Source organism: Orcinus orca, chromosome 8 (genome assembly GCF_937001465.1).
Source record: "Orcinus orca chromosome 8, mOrcOrc1.1, whole genome shotgun sequence".
NCBI lineage: Eukaryota > Metazoa > Chordata > Mammalia > Artiodactyla > Delphinidae > Orcinus > Orcinus orca.
This window is the reverse complement of record NC_064566.1, coordinates 96,778,308-96,793,567: the sequence shown is the minus strand read 5'-3', so window position 1 is coordinate 96,793,567 and position 15,260 is coordinate 96,778,308. Positions and strand designations below refer to the sequence as shown.

At 34.6% G+C, this 15,260-nt stretch overlaps 1 protein-coding gene across 4 annotated transcripts in view; it reads right to left on the bottom strand.

Moving 5' to 3' along the window:
- ARHGEF12 (Rho guanine nucleotide exchange factor 12) overlaps positions 1 to 15,260 on the bottom strand; it is a 145,204-nt gene that overhangs the window by 80,411 nt on the left and 49,533 nt on the right. For all 4 annotated transcript variants that reach the window (XM_033407322.2, XM_033407321.2, XM_033407319.2 and 1 more), the window contains exon 2: positions 722 to 745. In XM_033407322.2, coding sequence (XP_033263213.1) covers positions 722 to 745 — 24 coding nt within the window. The remainder of the gene's footprint in view (positions 1 to 721; positions 746 to 15,260) is intronic.

Genomic DNA, 15,260 nt, shown 5'->3' with positions numbered 1-15,260 from the left:
ATGGCTGGGAAGCAAACAAGACCACTACTGTAATACATACACTTCTAATTACTTGAAATGCCAAGATTAGCATTGGCATCCTGGCCTATGCCATCACTAGAAATGATAAAAGTACTGTAATAATTAGGAATGACATACTACCTACATTTTAAATAATACATACAACAATTAAGATGAAAGAGAAAAAAGATGCTGAAGAACGAGTACTGAGGAAGAGCATTTAATCCCAGGAAATGAATAAATATGGAGATATAGGCACAGACATATTTGGACATTTTGGATTTTTTCCTTTACTGTCTTAGGGTAATTAAGACTGATCCAGTTTGTCAAAGTTCATTAACTAAAAAGGCAGTTACAGTTACCCAAGTGATAAAACACATCAAAAACTGGCAATCCATTTACACTCCCCAAGCTACTCACAACTGAAAACAGTCACAATAGATTTTTAAATTAAATCTCTTCATAGGGAGTGATCTTAAGTATCAATTTGAACAAACTTTTAAAATGCTTATATTAAAAACATTGGAAATGTTATCAAAATAATGCTGTCTTCCAGAAAAAATATGCAACACCTGTTATATTTTAAATTTGTAAAACATTTTGAAACTTTAAACTACTTAAATCCACATTTTCTAAAACCACAAAAATGTACCATAATTTTGAAGGAACACGTCTAAGTAAAATTTAACCTAAACATATGAAGTGCAACTGAACAACTTACCTTATAGGTTTTTTGAGGGGAAACCTGAAACAAAGAAAAAACAAAAAGAATAGATGTAGTTATTTCACTTGCAAGATTGTTATTAAGCTTATTCATTCTACAAAACCAGAATAAGGGATTTAAATCTTATACTAACTTTCCCAAAGCAAGATTCAACAAACAGGTGGAGTTGGATACCATTTTTTAACATCTTAACTACTTTGTTAAATCTTAAATTGCAGGTGTATTTACCATCAGCTGTCCCTGAGTATGGGTTCTCTTTTTAAAAATTCAAATAATAATAGCAATAGCTACATTTATTGAGAGCTTAGTAGATGCTAAGCACTATTCTAAACTGTTCACTTGTAGTATTTTTTAATCCTAAAAAAAAACTACGAAGATATTATTTCCATTTTACAGATTAAAAAAACTTAAGCAAAGAGAAATATTTTACCATTAAAATATTATATTTAGTTTTCCTAGCAAAAGTTCCTTCTTCACCTTTCCCCATTCAAAATATCTGGATACTTATTACTGCTCTATTGGTTGGTCTGTGTCTAACCTTTGATCATGATTAAATCATTCTTCTCAATTATTTATGTTTAGGTAATACCAGGAATCTAGAAAAAATTACCACTGGGGTACTATCAGTTATTAAAAATATATTCCAAAAGTAGAAAACAAAGGTACTTTAAATGTTTTTTCAGTTTGTAAGCTAAAAGAACTACAGCCTTTTCTCCTGGTTGTCTTTTTTAAAGGAAATATTACTGGAAGCTTCTTGATAAGAGTTTGATGCTATACATAAATGCTAACCTAAGTCTAAAAGAGTGTTCTCAAACATCCTCCCATTCCTCTTCTCATTTCTGTCCTTTTTAGAATTATCTCAACCTATAACATTTTATGTAAAGATTATTTAGGTGATAAGAACAGGGCTTATTAAGAATATCAGTAAATTTTTTTACGGCTACTAGTAACAGTAGTAAGAAATAAACATAAAATGATACCTGACTATTTTATTTGGCATGGAGGTAGTTTAGTTTAAAAAAAAAAAAACCTTAGTCTAAATATAACTTTAATTACAAATCCCTTTACCTCCTATATAAATAAAAATTGATTCAAAGAAAAAGACAGAGAATCTAAAAACTTCCCTAATAAGCGATAGCATATTAACTCTACGACCAAGTTAGGGATAATAAGGAAAGGGGGTTCTGGGATAAAAGAGAGGACACTGCTCTAGAGAATATACTGATTACAAAAGATAACCAAACCTTCAGAAATAAGAGTTCCTAAGTAGTCCATCCTTACTTGTTGGGGGAGGTGGGAGGGAATGGGATTTAAATTTAAAGATGAACATAAAAGTTGGCAGAAAAGAATTCCCAGCTGAATTTCTGCAAAGGACAATACATGCAGTTAGCAACCTTAGCCACTTGGCCTGACAGCCATTATAAAAGCTCCTACCCAAAAACAATGCTGCTTGCGTCAGAAACTGCATCATCCAGAGAGATTCTGGTAAAGAAATCTGGAAGTTCCCAGACTACTGAGTGTAAACCAGTTTCCTGAGTTATTTTCTCTTACAAGGGAATGGAAAGGAAGGGAAAGAGGACAAAAAGGGAATGAAAAGATAAAGAAGAAGGACCGCCCTACAGTATAACTTGCTTATCATAATCGACTTACTATATTCAGAAAGTACAAAGAACTTTTCTCAAGAAAAGCTTTATTTACATCACAATACTTTTTCTCTAGTCACCAAATTCCACTTTAAAGTATGTGGTAAAACAAACAAATATGTATGTACCTATGTATGTGCAGTTGCATGTATGCAAGCAACAAAGTCAAGGGCCCTCCTGGCTATTTCATTCTTCCCTCTGCTCCAGCTAAGAAAATCACCAAGAGAATCCCATGGTTTTGTAAAATCCCTACCATCTGCTGGATATTGAGATGAAGATGTAATCAGATAGCTGGAAATAGAAAGCTAGAACTCCAAAGAAAAACTTGGGGCTAGAGTTGTAGATTTGAGTCACCAACCCACTGATGGCCATTGAAATTTGAAACAGCAGGTAAGGAGAAAACACCAAGGATCAAATCCTGGGGAAAAGAAACCTAGCTTCTGAACAACTGAGAAAGGATGTGAGAGCCAAAGAAGGAGATTAAGAAGATAAATCAGAATGGAGAAAGGGTTGCCCTAGGAACCAATAAAGAAGAGACAATACTATCAAATGCTATAGAAAGGTAGGTCTAAAGGCTAAGAAATGGCCATATTCTAAGCAACAGAGTAACCCAACACAAGGCTGATGAAACAATTCTGGTGTACAAAATCCCATTTTCAAGTCCCTGTCCATTGTATAGTCCAATCATAAAATTGTGAAAATCTCCTTTGGTTAGATATTTAAGTAGAACAGCTGTATCTGAATGCTGACATGTTGGATATGCCTAATTAATCAAACGTGTCTGGCTTTTGAAAGTATCATATTGATGACATGGACATTTAGCCAACAATGAACATGTTTCGTGCATATTTATATATGTGTAGATGTATTCTGCTAGTTATAAGACAAAGTCAAACTGCCAATATGAAGAACCATAATATGTAAAGAAAAGGGTTATCAGGAATTTGAGCCATTGGGATAAGGTGACTAGATGCCCCTATTTTTGATTACCTATACTAAGCATATTTGTATGCCAAAAATCCTAACCAAGGGCCTTAAATGTCACAATACTTTCACTCACTTGACTCAGGATCCCTTTTCCTTGTTAGTTCTGAGCTCTAGCATTAAATCACTAGGTAGCAATATACAGAGGCCTCCCCCAATTTTTTATTTTCCCACTCCTCCCAATATGTTATTATAGAGGGAAATGTGATTTGGTAATTAAATAACCCTAACCTATAATTAATATATAGTGGAGTAAAACTTCCATTTTTTAGCCAGGTTTTTGTTTTTTGGGTTTTTTTTAATAAACTTATTTATTTAGTTTTATTTATTTTTGGCTGTGTTGGGTCTTCTTTGTTACACGCAGACTTTCACTAGTTGCAGCAAGCGGGGACTACTCTTCGTTGCGGTGTGCGGACTTCTCATTGCGGTGGCTTCTCTTGTTGTGGAGCACAGGCTCTAGGCGCGCAGGCTTCAGTAGTTGTGGCATGTGGGCTCAGTAGCTGTGGCTCGCGGGCTGTAGAGCGCAGACTCAGTAGTTGTGTTGCATGGGCTTAGTTGCTCCGCGGCATGTGGGATCTTCCCAGACCAGGGCTCAAACCCATGCCCCTGCACTGGCAGGCGGATTCTTAACCACTGTGCCACCAGGGAAGTCCCAGACAGGTTTAACTATTCTACAATATACATACACATACACGATGTTATAATTGTTTTTAAGATTTTAAAACTTAAAACTTTTAAGATCGTTAAACAGAATTTCTTCTGGATCTAAAATATTGCAAAGAACAGCCAAAGTTTTGTGTCATTACATATTTGCTTATAATAAATAGCCTACTAGAAATCGTATTTTCCTTTTATTGATTTTGGTGAGAAGAGCTAGCCTTTTGATACTACTCCAGTGAGAAGTGTTCTGAAAGCAGAAATAGGGATATCACAATCAAACCTTAATTCCTACTCTCTGCCTCCTCCAAGATATTAGATTTTTCTCCCTTGGGTTTAGTTATGATGAGGAATTTGGGAGTTAGATGGTTCTTAATAATGGATAACTGAAATGAAGGGGAGGAAGTTAAGGAAATCTTACCTACATTGGATAGTGGTCAAGCTTTTATTAACAAACAATGTTAGCTACTAAATTTAGAATTCTCAAAAATTCCATTGTAAGATACATCCTGATTTTAGTGATATTAAAATGCAGGGGGAAAAAAATCACTCCAGTGAGGAGAGTTACTAGACAAAGAACTCTGCAAAACAGATAACAATTAAGATAATTCTAAGGCTCAACCCCTCATAAAGTGATAATAAACAATAGTGAAAAAAACAGACTATTCCAATATTGTTATAGTCGATGAAAATTACAAGTGATCTCAGGGCCTTAGGTTCAGGGACTCCTCAGAAAAAATATAAATAGGTTCATATTCTAGTTTCACAATGAGAAGGTACTTGAACGTGGGCAAGTTGCTTAACCTATCTGTAAAACAGTGACAATACTAGACCTACCTCACAAGTCTGTTTTGAGGATTAAATCAGAAAATGAGAAGGATTAAATGAAAAGCACTGCCTAGCACATAGTAACCACTTAATTATTACTACCTATTAGGGAGAACAAAAATAAAATCTGAACTTTAGCTGCATGACTTCAAATTCAATAGAAAATAAAAATAAAGACTAACAATATTCCAATCGGTTTTTAGCTCAGTAAAATCCACAGAAATGCATAATTCAAAGCCAGTGATGAAACTATAAACTTAACTTGCCAAGTCATATTACATAAAATTAAGGGCAATACTCAAGTTAACAAACTTCCCAGATGCTACAGGGTAAGAAAAAATATCGGGTTACGACCAAAACTTTTAATTTTCCTGGCAAGTAAGGTCAGTGATTTTTATTTAAACATAGTGAAATTATGTTGACCATACCTGCCACTTAGCAAAAAAGTCCATTATTTCCTCATCTCCTTTAAAATATCAAGAATGATTAAGGCATTCTGTGTCCCAGATGTAAATCGAGCTTTTCATTTATATATTTCTATTAAATAATTTAAATAACCTGAAGTATAGCACTTAATTTTGAAATTACTCTAATATGAATATGAACCAGCTAGCTCAAGTATTGTATCATTTTTCACAAAATAACAAACATAACAGCTAAAAGAACATTTGTCTACAATACACAGCGCCCGTAAGTATAGGGATTCAGACCATGGTACTGACTTCAGCTGAACTGTTAATTCAATCTTTAGATCTCTGGACAGCAAGATTCATAGAACCAAAAGTAGTAAATGACCACTACCACTTCCCTCCCCCCCACCAAAAAAAAAACCACACCAGTCATAAATTCTTATGCCACCTATAATTTATAACTGGTCTAGCTTAGAGTCACTAAAAGAACTAAAAATTTTGGAACTAGCCAAAAAAAGAGTCGGAACATTATCTACCATTGTACTTTTTTATTAGCATATAGATCCAAAGCATGAAAAGTTTAGCAGAGCTGGCAATAAAACATTAATTAGTTATATCAGACAGGCTCTAAAGCAGAAGCTACAGCTGACAGGATGACTCATGGAGAATTCTTCATGGTGTTATTAGTTTTAAACTTGTGGACCTTGCAATACAAACCACAGAATGACAAGGAACAAGGAGCTCAGTTCTGTGTAAAATCCAAAAATGATTCACTAGAATGTAATGTAAGGTCTCAAATTAACTTTTAAAACATAGCTTAGTATACTGCCACTTTTACTGAAGAACTTAAACACAAGACAGACCCTAAGTAAATGTCTCTTACTTCTTGGACATACTTTGACAAATCAAATAGTAAATTCTAAATTACTTTAATTCCCTCTGCCAGAGCTATTATAAACTGCATATTGGTTGTTTCTGAACTGGAAAAAGTAATTCACAATAAAAATAACAGCTTATTAAACTTTCACCTTTTTATTGACAATCTGGAACATTATCATTTTTGTATTTCCTGTAAGGTTTCTAAATAAATTTCCTTTGAGATCATGAGTATCACCATTAACTTAGTGTCTTTTTAGACTTCAAATTATTCACTCCAAAAGAAAAAAGAGTAAAAAAAAAGAAACTTGAAAAAGTCTGAGACCCTCAAGCTACTTAAGTATCCTCATCTCATTAAATACCATTCAAGCCATCAAATCCATTATTAAACAAATATCAGCAAGAAACTGGACTCTACGGAATAATCTCATGACTTATAAATCAGGGACAACGTATGATTTTCATTAGATAAGGATTTAAATCTTAATCTTGTTTCACAATTCCCTATTTCAGGGTATGTTTGTGAAAATAAAAATGAGAGAGAGAATAAAAGGCCTCAATCTGGGATAGACATGTTTCCCAACAAGATTTTACATAACATATATTAATATTAAATGTTCATATTTTGTAAACTGAAGTGACAATGTGCAAAATTTGTTAGGACAAGCTGCTTTCTGCAAATTTGCAGAAAGATACAATTTTGCTTCTGAAGAAGTAGAAAGTCTTAGTTATTAGCTTTTTACCTTTTGCATTGAGGTGCCACTGAGACAAGCTTCAGCATTAATCAGAGCTTGACAATTTCATAAAATATAAAATTATAATATAAAATATGTCAAATAATATTTTATTTTCTATTATATAAAAAAGTTCTACTCAAAATTTAAATTATTATGTATCAGTTAAAAAATAGAATTCTGGGGCTTCCCTGGTGGCACAGTGGTTGAGAGTCCGCCTGCCGATGCAGGGGATATGGGTTCGTGCCCCAGTCCGGGAAGATACCACATGCCACGGGCCGGCTAGGCCCGTGAGCCATGGCCGCTGAGCCTGCGCGTCCGGAGCCTGTGCTCCGCAACGGGAGAGGCCACAACAGCGAGAGGGCCGCGTACCAAAAAAAAAAAAAAAAAAGAATTCTGTAGCAAGGAATATCAATTAAACAAGAAAACAAATTATAATGGATTTATCTTAAGTGCGCCTAAACATTTCTTATCAAGTGTCAACACAATTACAGGAATAGGACTCTTTTATTTCTAAAATCTTGGGAGAAGGAAAAATAACCAAAACTACACTAACTCCCAAATCACAAAAGATTATTCTTGATCTCTGCTTACCTGCAGGTGTTGGTACTTGGTGTGCACTCATTCCTTGAATACAGGAAGGCTAATCACTGCCATAGCTATACTTAACCCAAGTTAAATGGCAAGGATTGCCCCCAAAATCACAAGAAAATATAGGGAATGAGAAAAGTATAAACTTAGTTCCCACATACTCTAAAAATGTTCACAATTTCCTTGAACTAAACCAACATATGTCTATTTCTTTTGAGGAGATAAAAACCTCATACACTTTCCAGGAAGAACTCTAAGGGAATAAGGATTGAGCATATTCTATGTTTTCTACTTACGATTTGTATAAATTATATAAGAAATGCTTTATGGGTAAGTATTTTGATTACATATCCTTATATTTAAGTCATATTCCTTAGTTGGTGAAATATTTCTATAAATAATGAAAATTTAGAGGCTATACGGATATAAAATATAGGTAAAGATAAGACTACTAAAAAAACTGATCAGAGCCAATATCATTACAATTAAGTTTTCTATATAACGCACCTTCCACATCCATAAAAGTGTTTTATTTTCTTCTGAGGAGATTATTTTTCATTGAAAATACTTTTACTGTCTATGTATACAATGAATGATCTGATGAAAATTTTGGTTTTAAACTAGAGACATTTCTCTTCATAAACACTTTGGTTCTGCCATCAAATATTAACAATTCCTCAATTCCTCTTAACTGTCCACTTAGTTTACCATAAAACCACACTTTCTGCTGCCAAACCTGAATACCCCAAACTTTCAAACTACCGCAAAGAAAAAAAAAAACCTCTGATTTTGTGGAGCAAAGGTGAGAAAATTAGTGATATGCATGCCATATCACCCTTTCTTCTACAGAAGTTTTTCTTGATCTAAAACCAAGGAACTAGAGTTGAGGTATACTCTTATCAGTAACAATGGCTCGCCTCTGGAAAGGTGGAGAGAAAGGGTGTTTTAATTATTTTGACATTCTTCTTACATCATCCCAGAATTGAGGATCATTGCTTTACAAAGTTCAGTTCATTCTGAATTCACTGACATTCAGTTCCATTTTCTCCCTTAGATGCTAAAAATGTGACTTATCCTAACATGCTTAACACATAAGACTACTGATATTAATAATTTCTAAATAAACCTATGCTACTAATGTCATTTTTATAACATTTTCAAGATAATTCCTCTCTCTCAAGGGATTGAGGAATGAGACTGTTATCTTTCCCAAAATGTAAAGTTTCCTATTAAGCAATGGTTCTCTACTTTTTAATATGAAAGAATATCTTTTATTCCCAAAGAAATACATGTACACAATTTAAAAATTAAAAAGACAAAACAGAAACCAAAAATCAGCTATAATCTCAACACCTAGTATTTTAATGAATATTTCCCCCATCTTTTCTCAAGATATAGATTACTGTATTTGTATACAGTATAAACACAGTGTATAAAAGTTCTTTTTATAAAACTTAAAGCATAATGGACATATTGTTTTGGTAATTTTTTAAACTTAATATCAACATAATTTTACATCATTACATTTTTCACTACAGCACTGGTTTTAAATTGTGCTGCATAAAACCCTAGAGGTTCGAAAGAGGTCCCTCAGAGGACAAAATTGGGTAGATGAAGACTCTAGGTTCCCCATACATCAGAGCTGCTTAGCTTTTATTTATTTTATATATTGAACTTACAAATGAGATAAAGATTTAAAAAAACAGGGCTCTAGATAATTCTTGATACCTGCAAAGTGCTTTGTGATATAGCTACTTAATTAATTTAACCAATTCCCATTTGTAAATACTTAGGCTACATCCACTTTTTAGTATAATAAACAATGTTGTAACAAAATATCATTGTAATTCAAGTTATGCACTCCCTCTTGATTTCTTCCTTAAGATGAATTTATCTACAGTAAGGAATCCACATGGGAGTTTGGCTAGAAGTAAAGAGGAGTTTCTGTGTGTACCAGGTAAACAGAAAAGGGAAGACACAGCAGTGTCTCATCTCAATCCTCCTAGCTCAATCCCATGAACTCATTTCTATCCCTTAAGGAAACACACAGAAGCAAGAAGCTGAAGGAGCTGTTTTAGGAACAGACTTTGTAAGACAAAGTAACATTATTTTGGTGTCTGAGTGTCAAAGTTCGGCACAAAATAGGTGAAAGAGACTATTGCTGTTAAAAGTAAAAACAGACAAAGCAGAGATCCACATAATAGCAGTTAGAGGTATATTATCCACAAATTGAATAAATGCCAAAAAGCTACAACAAACTCATAATATTTTCAAATGAACTTGTATTTATTAATTACAACACCTTCATTGCATTTGAAAGAAAAGTAAGCAAAGATATGGAAGATGCTTTACTTACACAGTATGGGAATTGCACTTAGTATATAGAGAAATTCTCAGTTCCCCTGCGTTAAACATAGAAGCAATCCCTAAACTGGGAACCACTACACTTGTTATGCATTGAATTGTGTCCTCCAAAAAGATATGTTGAAGTTCTAACCTCTGGTACTTGTGAATGTGATCTCATTTGGAAACAGTCTTTTGCACACACTTTTGGTGTCATATCTAAGAAACCTTTGCCTAACACAAAGTCACAAAGACTTTTCTCCTACATTTTCTTCTAAAAGCTTAATGATTTTCAATTTTACTTTCAGGTCTATGACATATTTTGCAATAATTTTTGTATAGGGCATGAGTATGGATAGAAATTTATTTCTTTGCATATGGATATCCCATTGTTCCAGCATCATTTGTTGAAAAGACCATCCTTTCTCTACTGAATTGCCTTTACACTTCCGTTGAAAATCAGTTGTAAATATATATGTGGGCCTATTTCTGGAATACCACAGAGATGAAATGCCTTTCTTATCACATATCAAAGGATGCACAATATCAACGTGACATCACTAGCAATGTTAACCTTGATCATTTGGTTAAGCTAGCATTTGCCAGACTTCTCCCTGTAAAGTTCCTTTTTTCCCCTTTCCATACTCTACTCTTCAGAAGCAAGTCACTAAATCTAGTCCATACTAGGGGTTGGGAAGATTAAGCTCCATCTCCTGGAGGAGGCAGAATTTACATATGCTACTTGGAATTCTTCCCATAAGGAAAATTTGTGTCTTCTCCTCTTATTTATGCAATAATTTCTATCAGCATGAACTCATGTATACTTATTTTATACTTTGAGTTCTAATCCAATACTACATTATTTTCTTGCTCAAATGATTTCAGCTTCAGCCATTGAGAGTTCCTTCACCTGTATCCCTTTGACATGCCCCCACTGTTTTATTTTTTGAGCACTTCCTGTTTCCGGCACTACAAAGTGCTTTAGGCTCATCTTATATCTTCCCTACTCCAGCCCTAGAATCAACCATTTCTCGAAGGAGTCATTTTATTGGACAATGGTATTTAGAAACCAAGATCTGGGTGCTGAGTGTACTTGCTGCTACTGGGGTGTCAACACTTCTTGGCCCTCTCAGCAAACAAAGCTAAGAAATTCATGTGTGTATACTAACTCATGTATAGTATCTATCCATCTGCATATTTATTAAACTAAACATGAGTTCATACTGATGTCTCTGATTCTAATCCAGTACTACAGAGTTCATTCACCTTCCCTCTTTGCTTAACTTCCCAATCTGACAGTGAGAAATCTAGCTCCCATCTATGTATATGTGTGTGTGTATATATATATATATATACATACACACACACACACATATACATGTCTTTTATATGTTCATATATATGTATTTTATATGCTACTTATATATTATATAATACATAGGTATATATACTTATGTATTATATATTAATATTATTGGGATTTATAAAATTCCAAACCATAATTCACCTAAATTGTTAAATTTACTGGCATGCTATTCATAATATTCCCTTATAATCTTTTTAATATTTATAGAATCTGTAGTGATATCACCTCTCTGATTCCTGAAATTGGTAATGTTTGTCTTCTCGTCTTTATTCCTGATCAGCCTGACTAGAGATTTAACAACTTTACCGATATTCTCAAAAGAATTAGCTTTTGCTTTCACTGTCTTTCTCTACTGTTTCTACTTCATTGACTCCTACTCTGATCTTTTTTTCTTTCTTCTGCTTAATTTGGTTTAAATTTCCTCTTATTTTTCTAGTTTCTTAAAACAGAAGTTGATGTCACTGACTTTAGACCTTTCCTCTTTTCCAACAGGTATTTAATGCTATAACTTTCTAAGTAATGCTTTAGTGGCATTCCACAAATTCTGATATTTTGTGTTTTCATTTTAATTCAGCACAAAATAATTTCCCATTTCCCTTTTGATTTCTTCTTTGAGACATGGGTTATTCAAAATTCTGCTGTTTAATTTCCAAATATTTGGGGGCTTTCCAGAAATCTTTCTTTTATTGATTTCTAACCTAATTCCATTGTGGTCAGAGAACATACTTTGTATGACTTAAATCTTTTTAATTTATTCAAATTTATTCTGTGGCCCAGAATATGGTCTATCTTAGTAAATGTTCCACAGTGCACTTGCCAAAAAAAAAAAAAGTGCATTATGTTGTTGGCTAGAGTGTTCTATAAACGCAATTAGATCAAATTGGTCAATAGTGTTAAGTATTCTGTATCCTTGCTGACTTTCAGTCTACTTCTTTCAATTATGGAGGGATACTGAAATCACTGTTAATGATTGTACATTTGTCTGTTGTGGTTACATCAGTTTTTGTTTCATGAGTTTTAAAGCTCTGTTAATAGATGCATAAAAGTTTACAACTGCTATGTTTTCTTTTCCTTTATTGACCCCTTTATCATTATGAAATGACCTTCTTTATCCCTCATAATATTTTTGCTCTGAAATCTACTTTATCTGATATTAATGCAGTCATGTTAACTTTACTTTGATTAGTGTTGGCATAGCATATCTTTTTCTATCCTTTTACTTTTAAATTGTGTGTATTTATTTTTAAGATGTGTTTCTTGTAGGCAGCATATAGTTGGGCTTTGCTGTTTTATCCAATCTGATAATCTGTGCCTTTTAATTGAGGTGTTTGGGCCATTTACCTTTAATGTGATTACTGATATGGATAGGTTTAAGTCTATCATGATTGGTATTTGCTTTTCATTTGTCTCATCTGTTCTTTGTTTCCCCTTTTCACTTTTTTCCACTTTCTCTTGGATTCAATTATTTAAATCAATTAATTGATTTTTTCCAGTTTTATTGAGAAATAATTGACACACACCACTGGATAAGTTTAAGGTGTACAGCATGAAGGCTTAATTTACATATTGTGAAATGATTACCACAATAGGTTTAGCTAACAAACATCTCTTAAAGATACAATAAAAAGGAAAGAAGAAAAAAGGAAAAAAAAATTTCTCCTTGTGGTAAGAATTCTTAGAATTCATTCTCTTAACAACTTTCCTACAAGTTATACAGCAGTGTTAACTATAGTCATCATGGTGCATCATGTTGATTTTTGTGTGTGTGTGTGTGTGTTTGCATTACACAGGCCTCTCACTGTTGTGGCCTCTCCCGCTGCGAAGCACAGGCTCCACATGTGCAGGCTCAGCGGCCATGGCTCACGGGCCCAGCCGCTCCGCGGCATGTGGGATCATCCCAGACCAGGGCACGAACCCGTGTCCCCTGCATCGGCAGGCGGACTCTCAACCACCGCGCCACCAGGGAAGCCCCATCATGTTGATTTTTAAAACAATTTTAATATTCTGTTAACTTGTTTGACTCTCTCACTAAACCTTAAATTATCTGAAAGTGAAAACCATGTTCTATCTGATTTTGTATTCCAATTAACTAGTAGAGTGCTGAGCATATATCTGACAATTCAATACAGGTTTACTAAATGAATTCATTCATTAAAAAAAATTTTATTTAGAATTACAGAGGATATAAGTGATTCCCAATCCAGAAACCATAATTTTACTCTACTACTATCTTATCTACTACTTTCCTCAGAGCCCAGCTGACTCAGAGAAAGATGACTCCATTTGCAGCAAAAAGAGATGGAACTTTTTGGCCTAATGTAATTCCATTTTTAGGTAAGTGATTGATTCAGAAAGCGACTGGAGAATAGAAACAAAGTTTACCAGACACATCTGTGAAAGTATTTTCTTACTCTTAAGAGAGAACCACATGAAACTTCTTTTCCTCTCCCACTGGATGTGAATGAGGAAGCAAGTAGCCCTAACTTGCTAGTTAGCATCCAATCTTAAAGGTTAGTTTAAGATGAAGCTGACAATGATGGCAAAAGTGGAAAAATGGAAAGAACCTGGGCCACTGACACAGTTAGGCCACTAAGTCAAAAATTCCTCAACCCTCCCTCTAGACTTTTTATGTGAGCCAGTAAATGTCCTTACTGCTTAAGTCAGTTTGACTTAGTTCCTGTTACAGGCAGCCAAATGCATACTGAGTTACAGGAACAGCAATCTGTGCCAAAGCAGTTCTAGACACTAGAGGTTCATCGGTGAACAGATAAGGTCTCTGCTCTCAAGAAGCTTACATTCTACAAGAAGACAACAGACCAAACAAATAACTGTACCAAATAATTTCAGATAGTGGTAAGCGCTATGAGAAAAATAAAAGACATGTAACTGTGATTAAATGAGTTAATTTAGTTTATTCAAAAAAGACCTCTAAAGCATTTGAGCTGAGACATAAATGAGGTAAAGGAGCCAGCCATGAGACGATCTGGAGCCAGAGGTTTACAGGCAAAGGGAACAGCCAGTACAAAGGTCACAAGGGAGAAGAAGCTTACTGTTTTCAAGAAATACAAAGTCCACTGAGGCTTGAGCATAAAGACCAAGAGAGAAGTACTAAGACAAGATCAACAGATCTTTTGACAGGAACCAGATAATGTAAGAATATGAGCCATGTCAACAAATTTTGATTTTATTCAAAGTACAATGGAACACCACTGTAGGTTTTTAAATCATGAACTGATTTATGTTTTAAAGGAGCCCTCTGATGAATGAACTTTCATATTCCATAGATTTGAACACTAAGAAAGTTTAGTTCAGTCTATGTTTACAGTAACAGTGTATTTTGCCCCCAAAATCAAATACTTATGAGGCACCTAATATGTGAAGAATACTATATAAAGTTTATAATGTTGATATATTCTGTCCCCACCAAGCATGAATTCCACATTATCTTGAAGTTAGGAAAAAGAATAAAATGAGGAAACTAGCAAAGAAAGGGGGGGTAGCTCTTAGATTGTCCTTTCTATCCTAATTTCTCTAGATAACACCTGAAACTCATAGACTCAATTTTTTAAATTTATTTTATTTATTTATTTTTCACTGTGTTGGGTCTTCATTGCTGTGCGCAGGCTATCTCTAGTTACAACAAGGAGGAGATACTCATCGTTGCGGTGTGTAGGCTTCTCATTGAAGTGGCTTCTCACGTTGCGGAGCACGGGCTCTAGGCACATGGGCTTCAGTAGCTGTGGCACGCGGGTCAGTAGTTGTGGCTCACGGGCCGTAGAGTACAGGCTCAGTAGTTGTGACTCACGGGCTTAGCTGCTCCGCGGCATGTGGGATCTTCCTGGGCCAGGGCTCGAACCCGTGTCCCCTGCATTGGCAGGTGGATTCTTAACCACTGCACAACCAGGGAAGCCCCTCAATTTTTTTTTTAAGCATAACATGACTGAGAGCCATCTGGTAAACTTAGAACCATAGTTCAGCCATTTAGTCTCTGCCCAGGCAAGTGCTTCAGCCCTGTTCTAACACAAGTATTTGGATTTTTCCAAGAGCTGATGTCAGGGCTTTTCACAGAGACAGAATGGCATTTACAGGCCAGAGAAGGAAAAA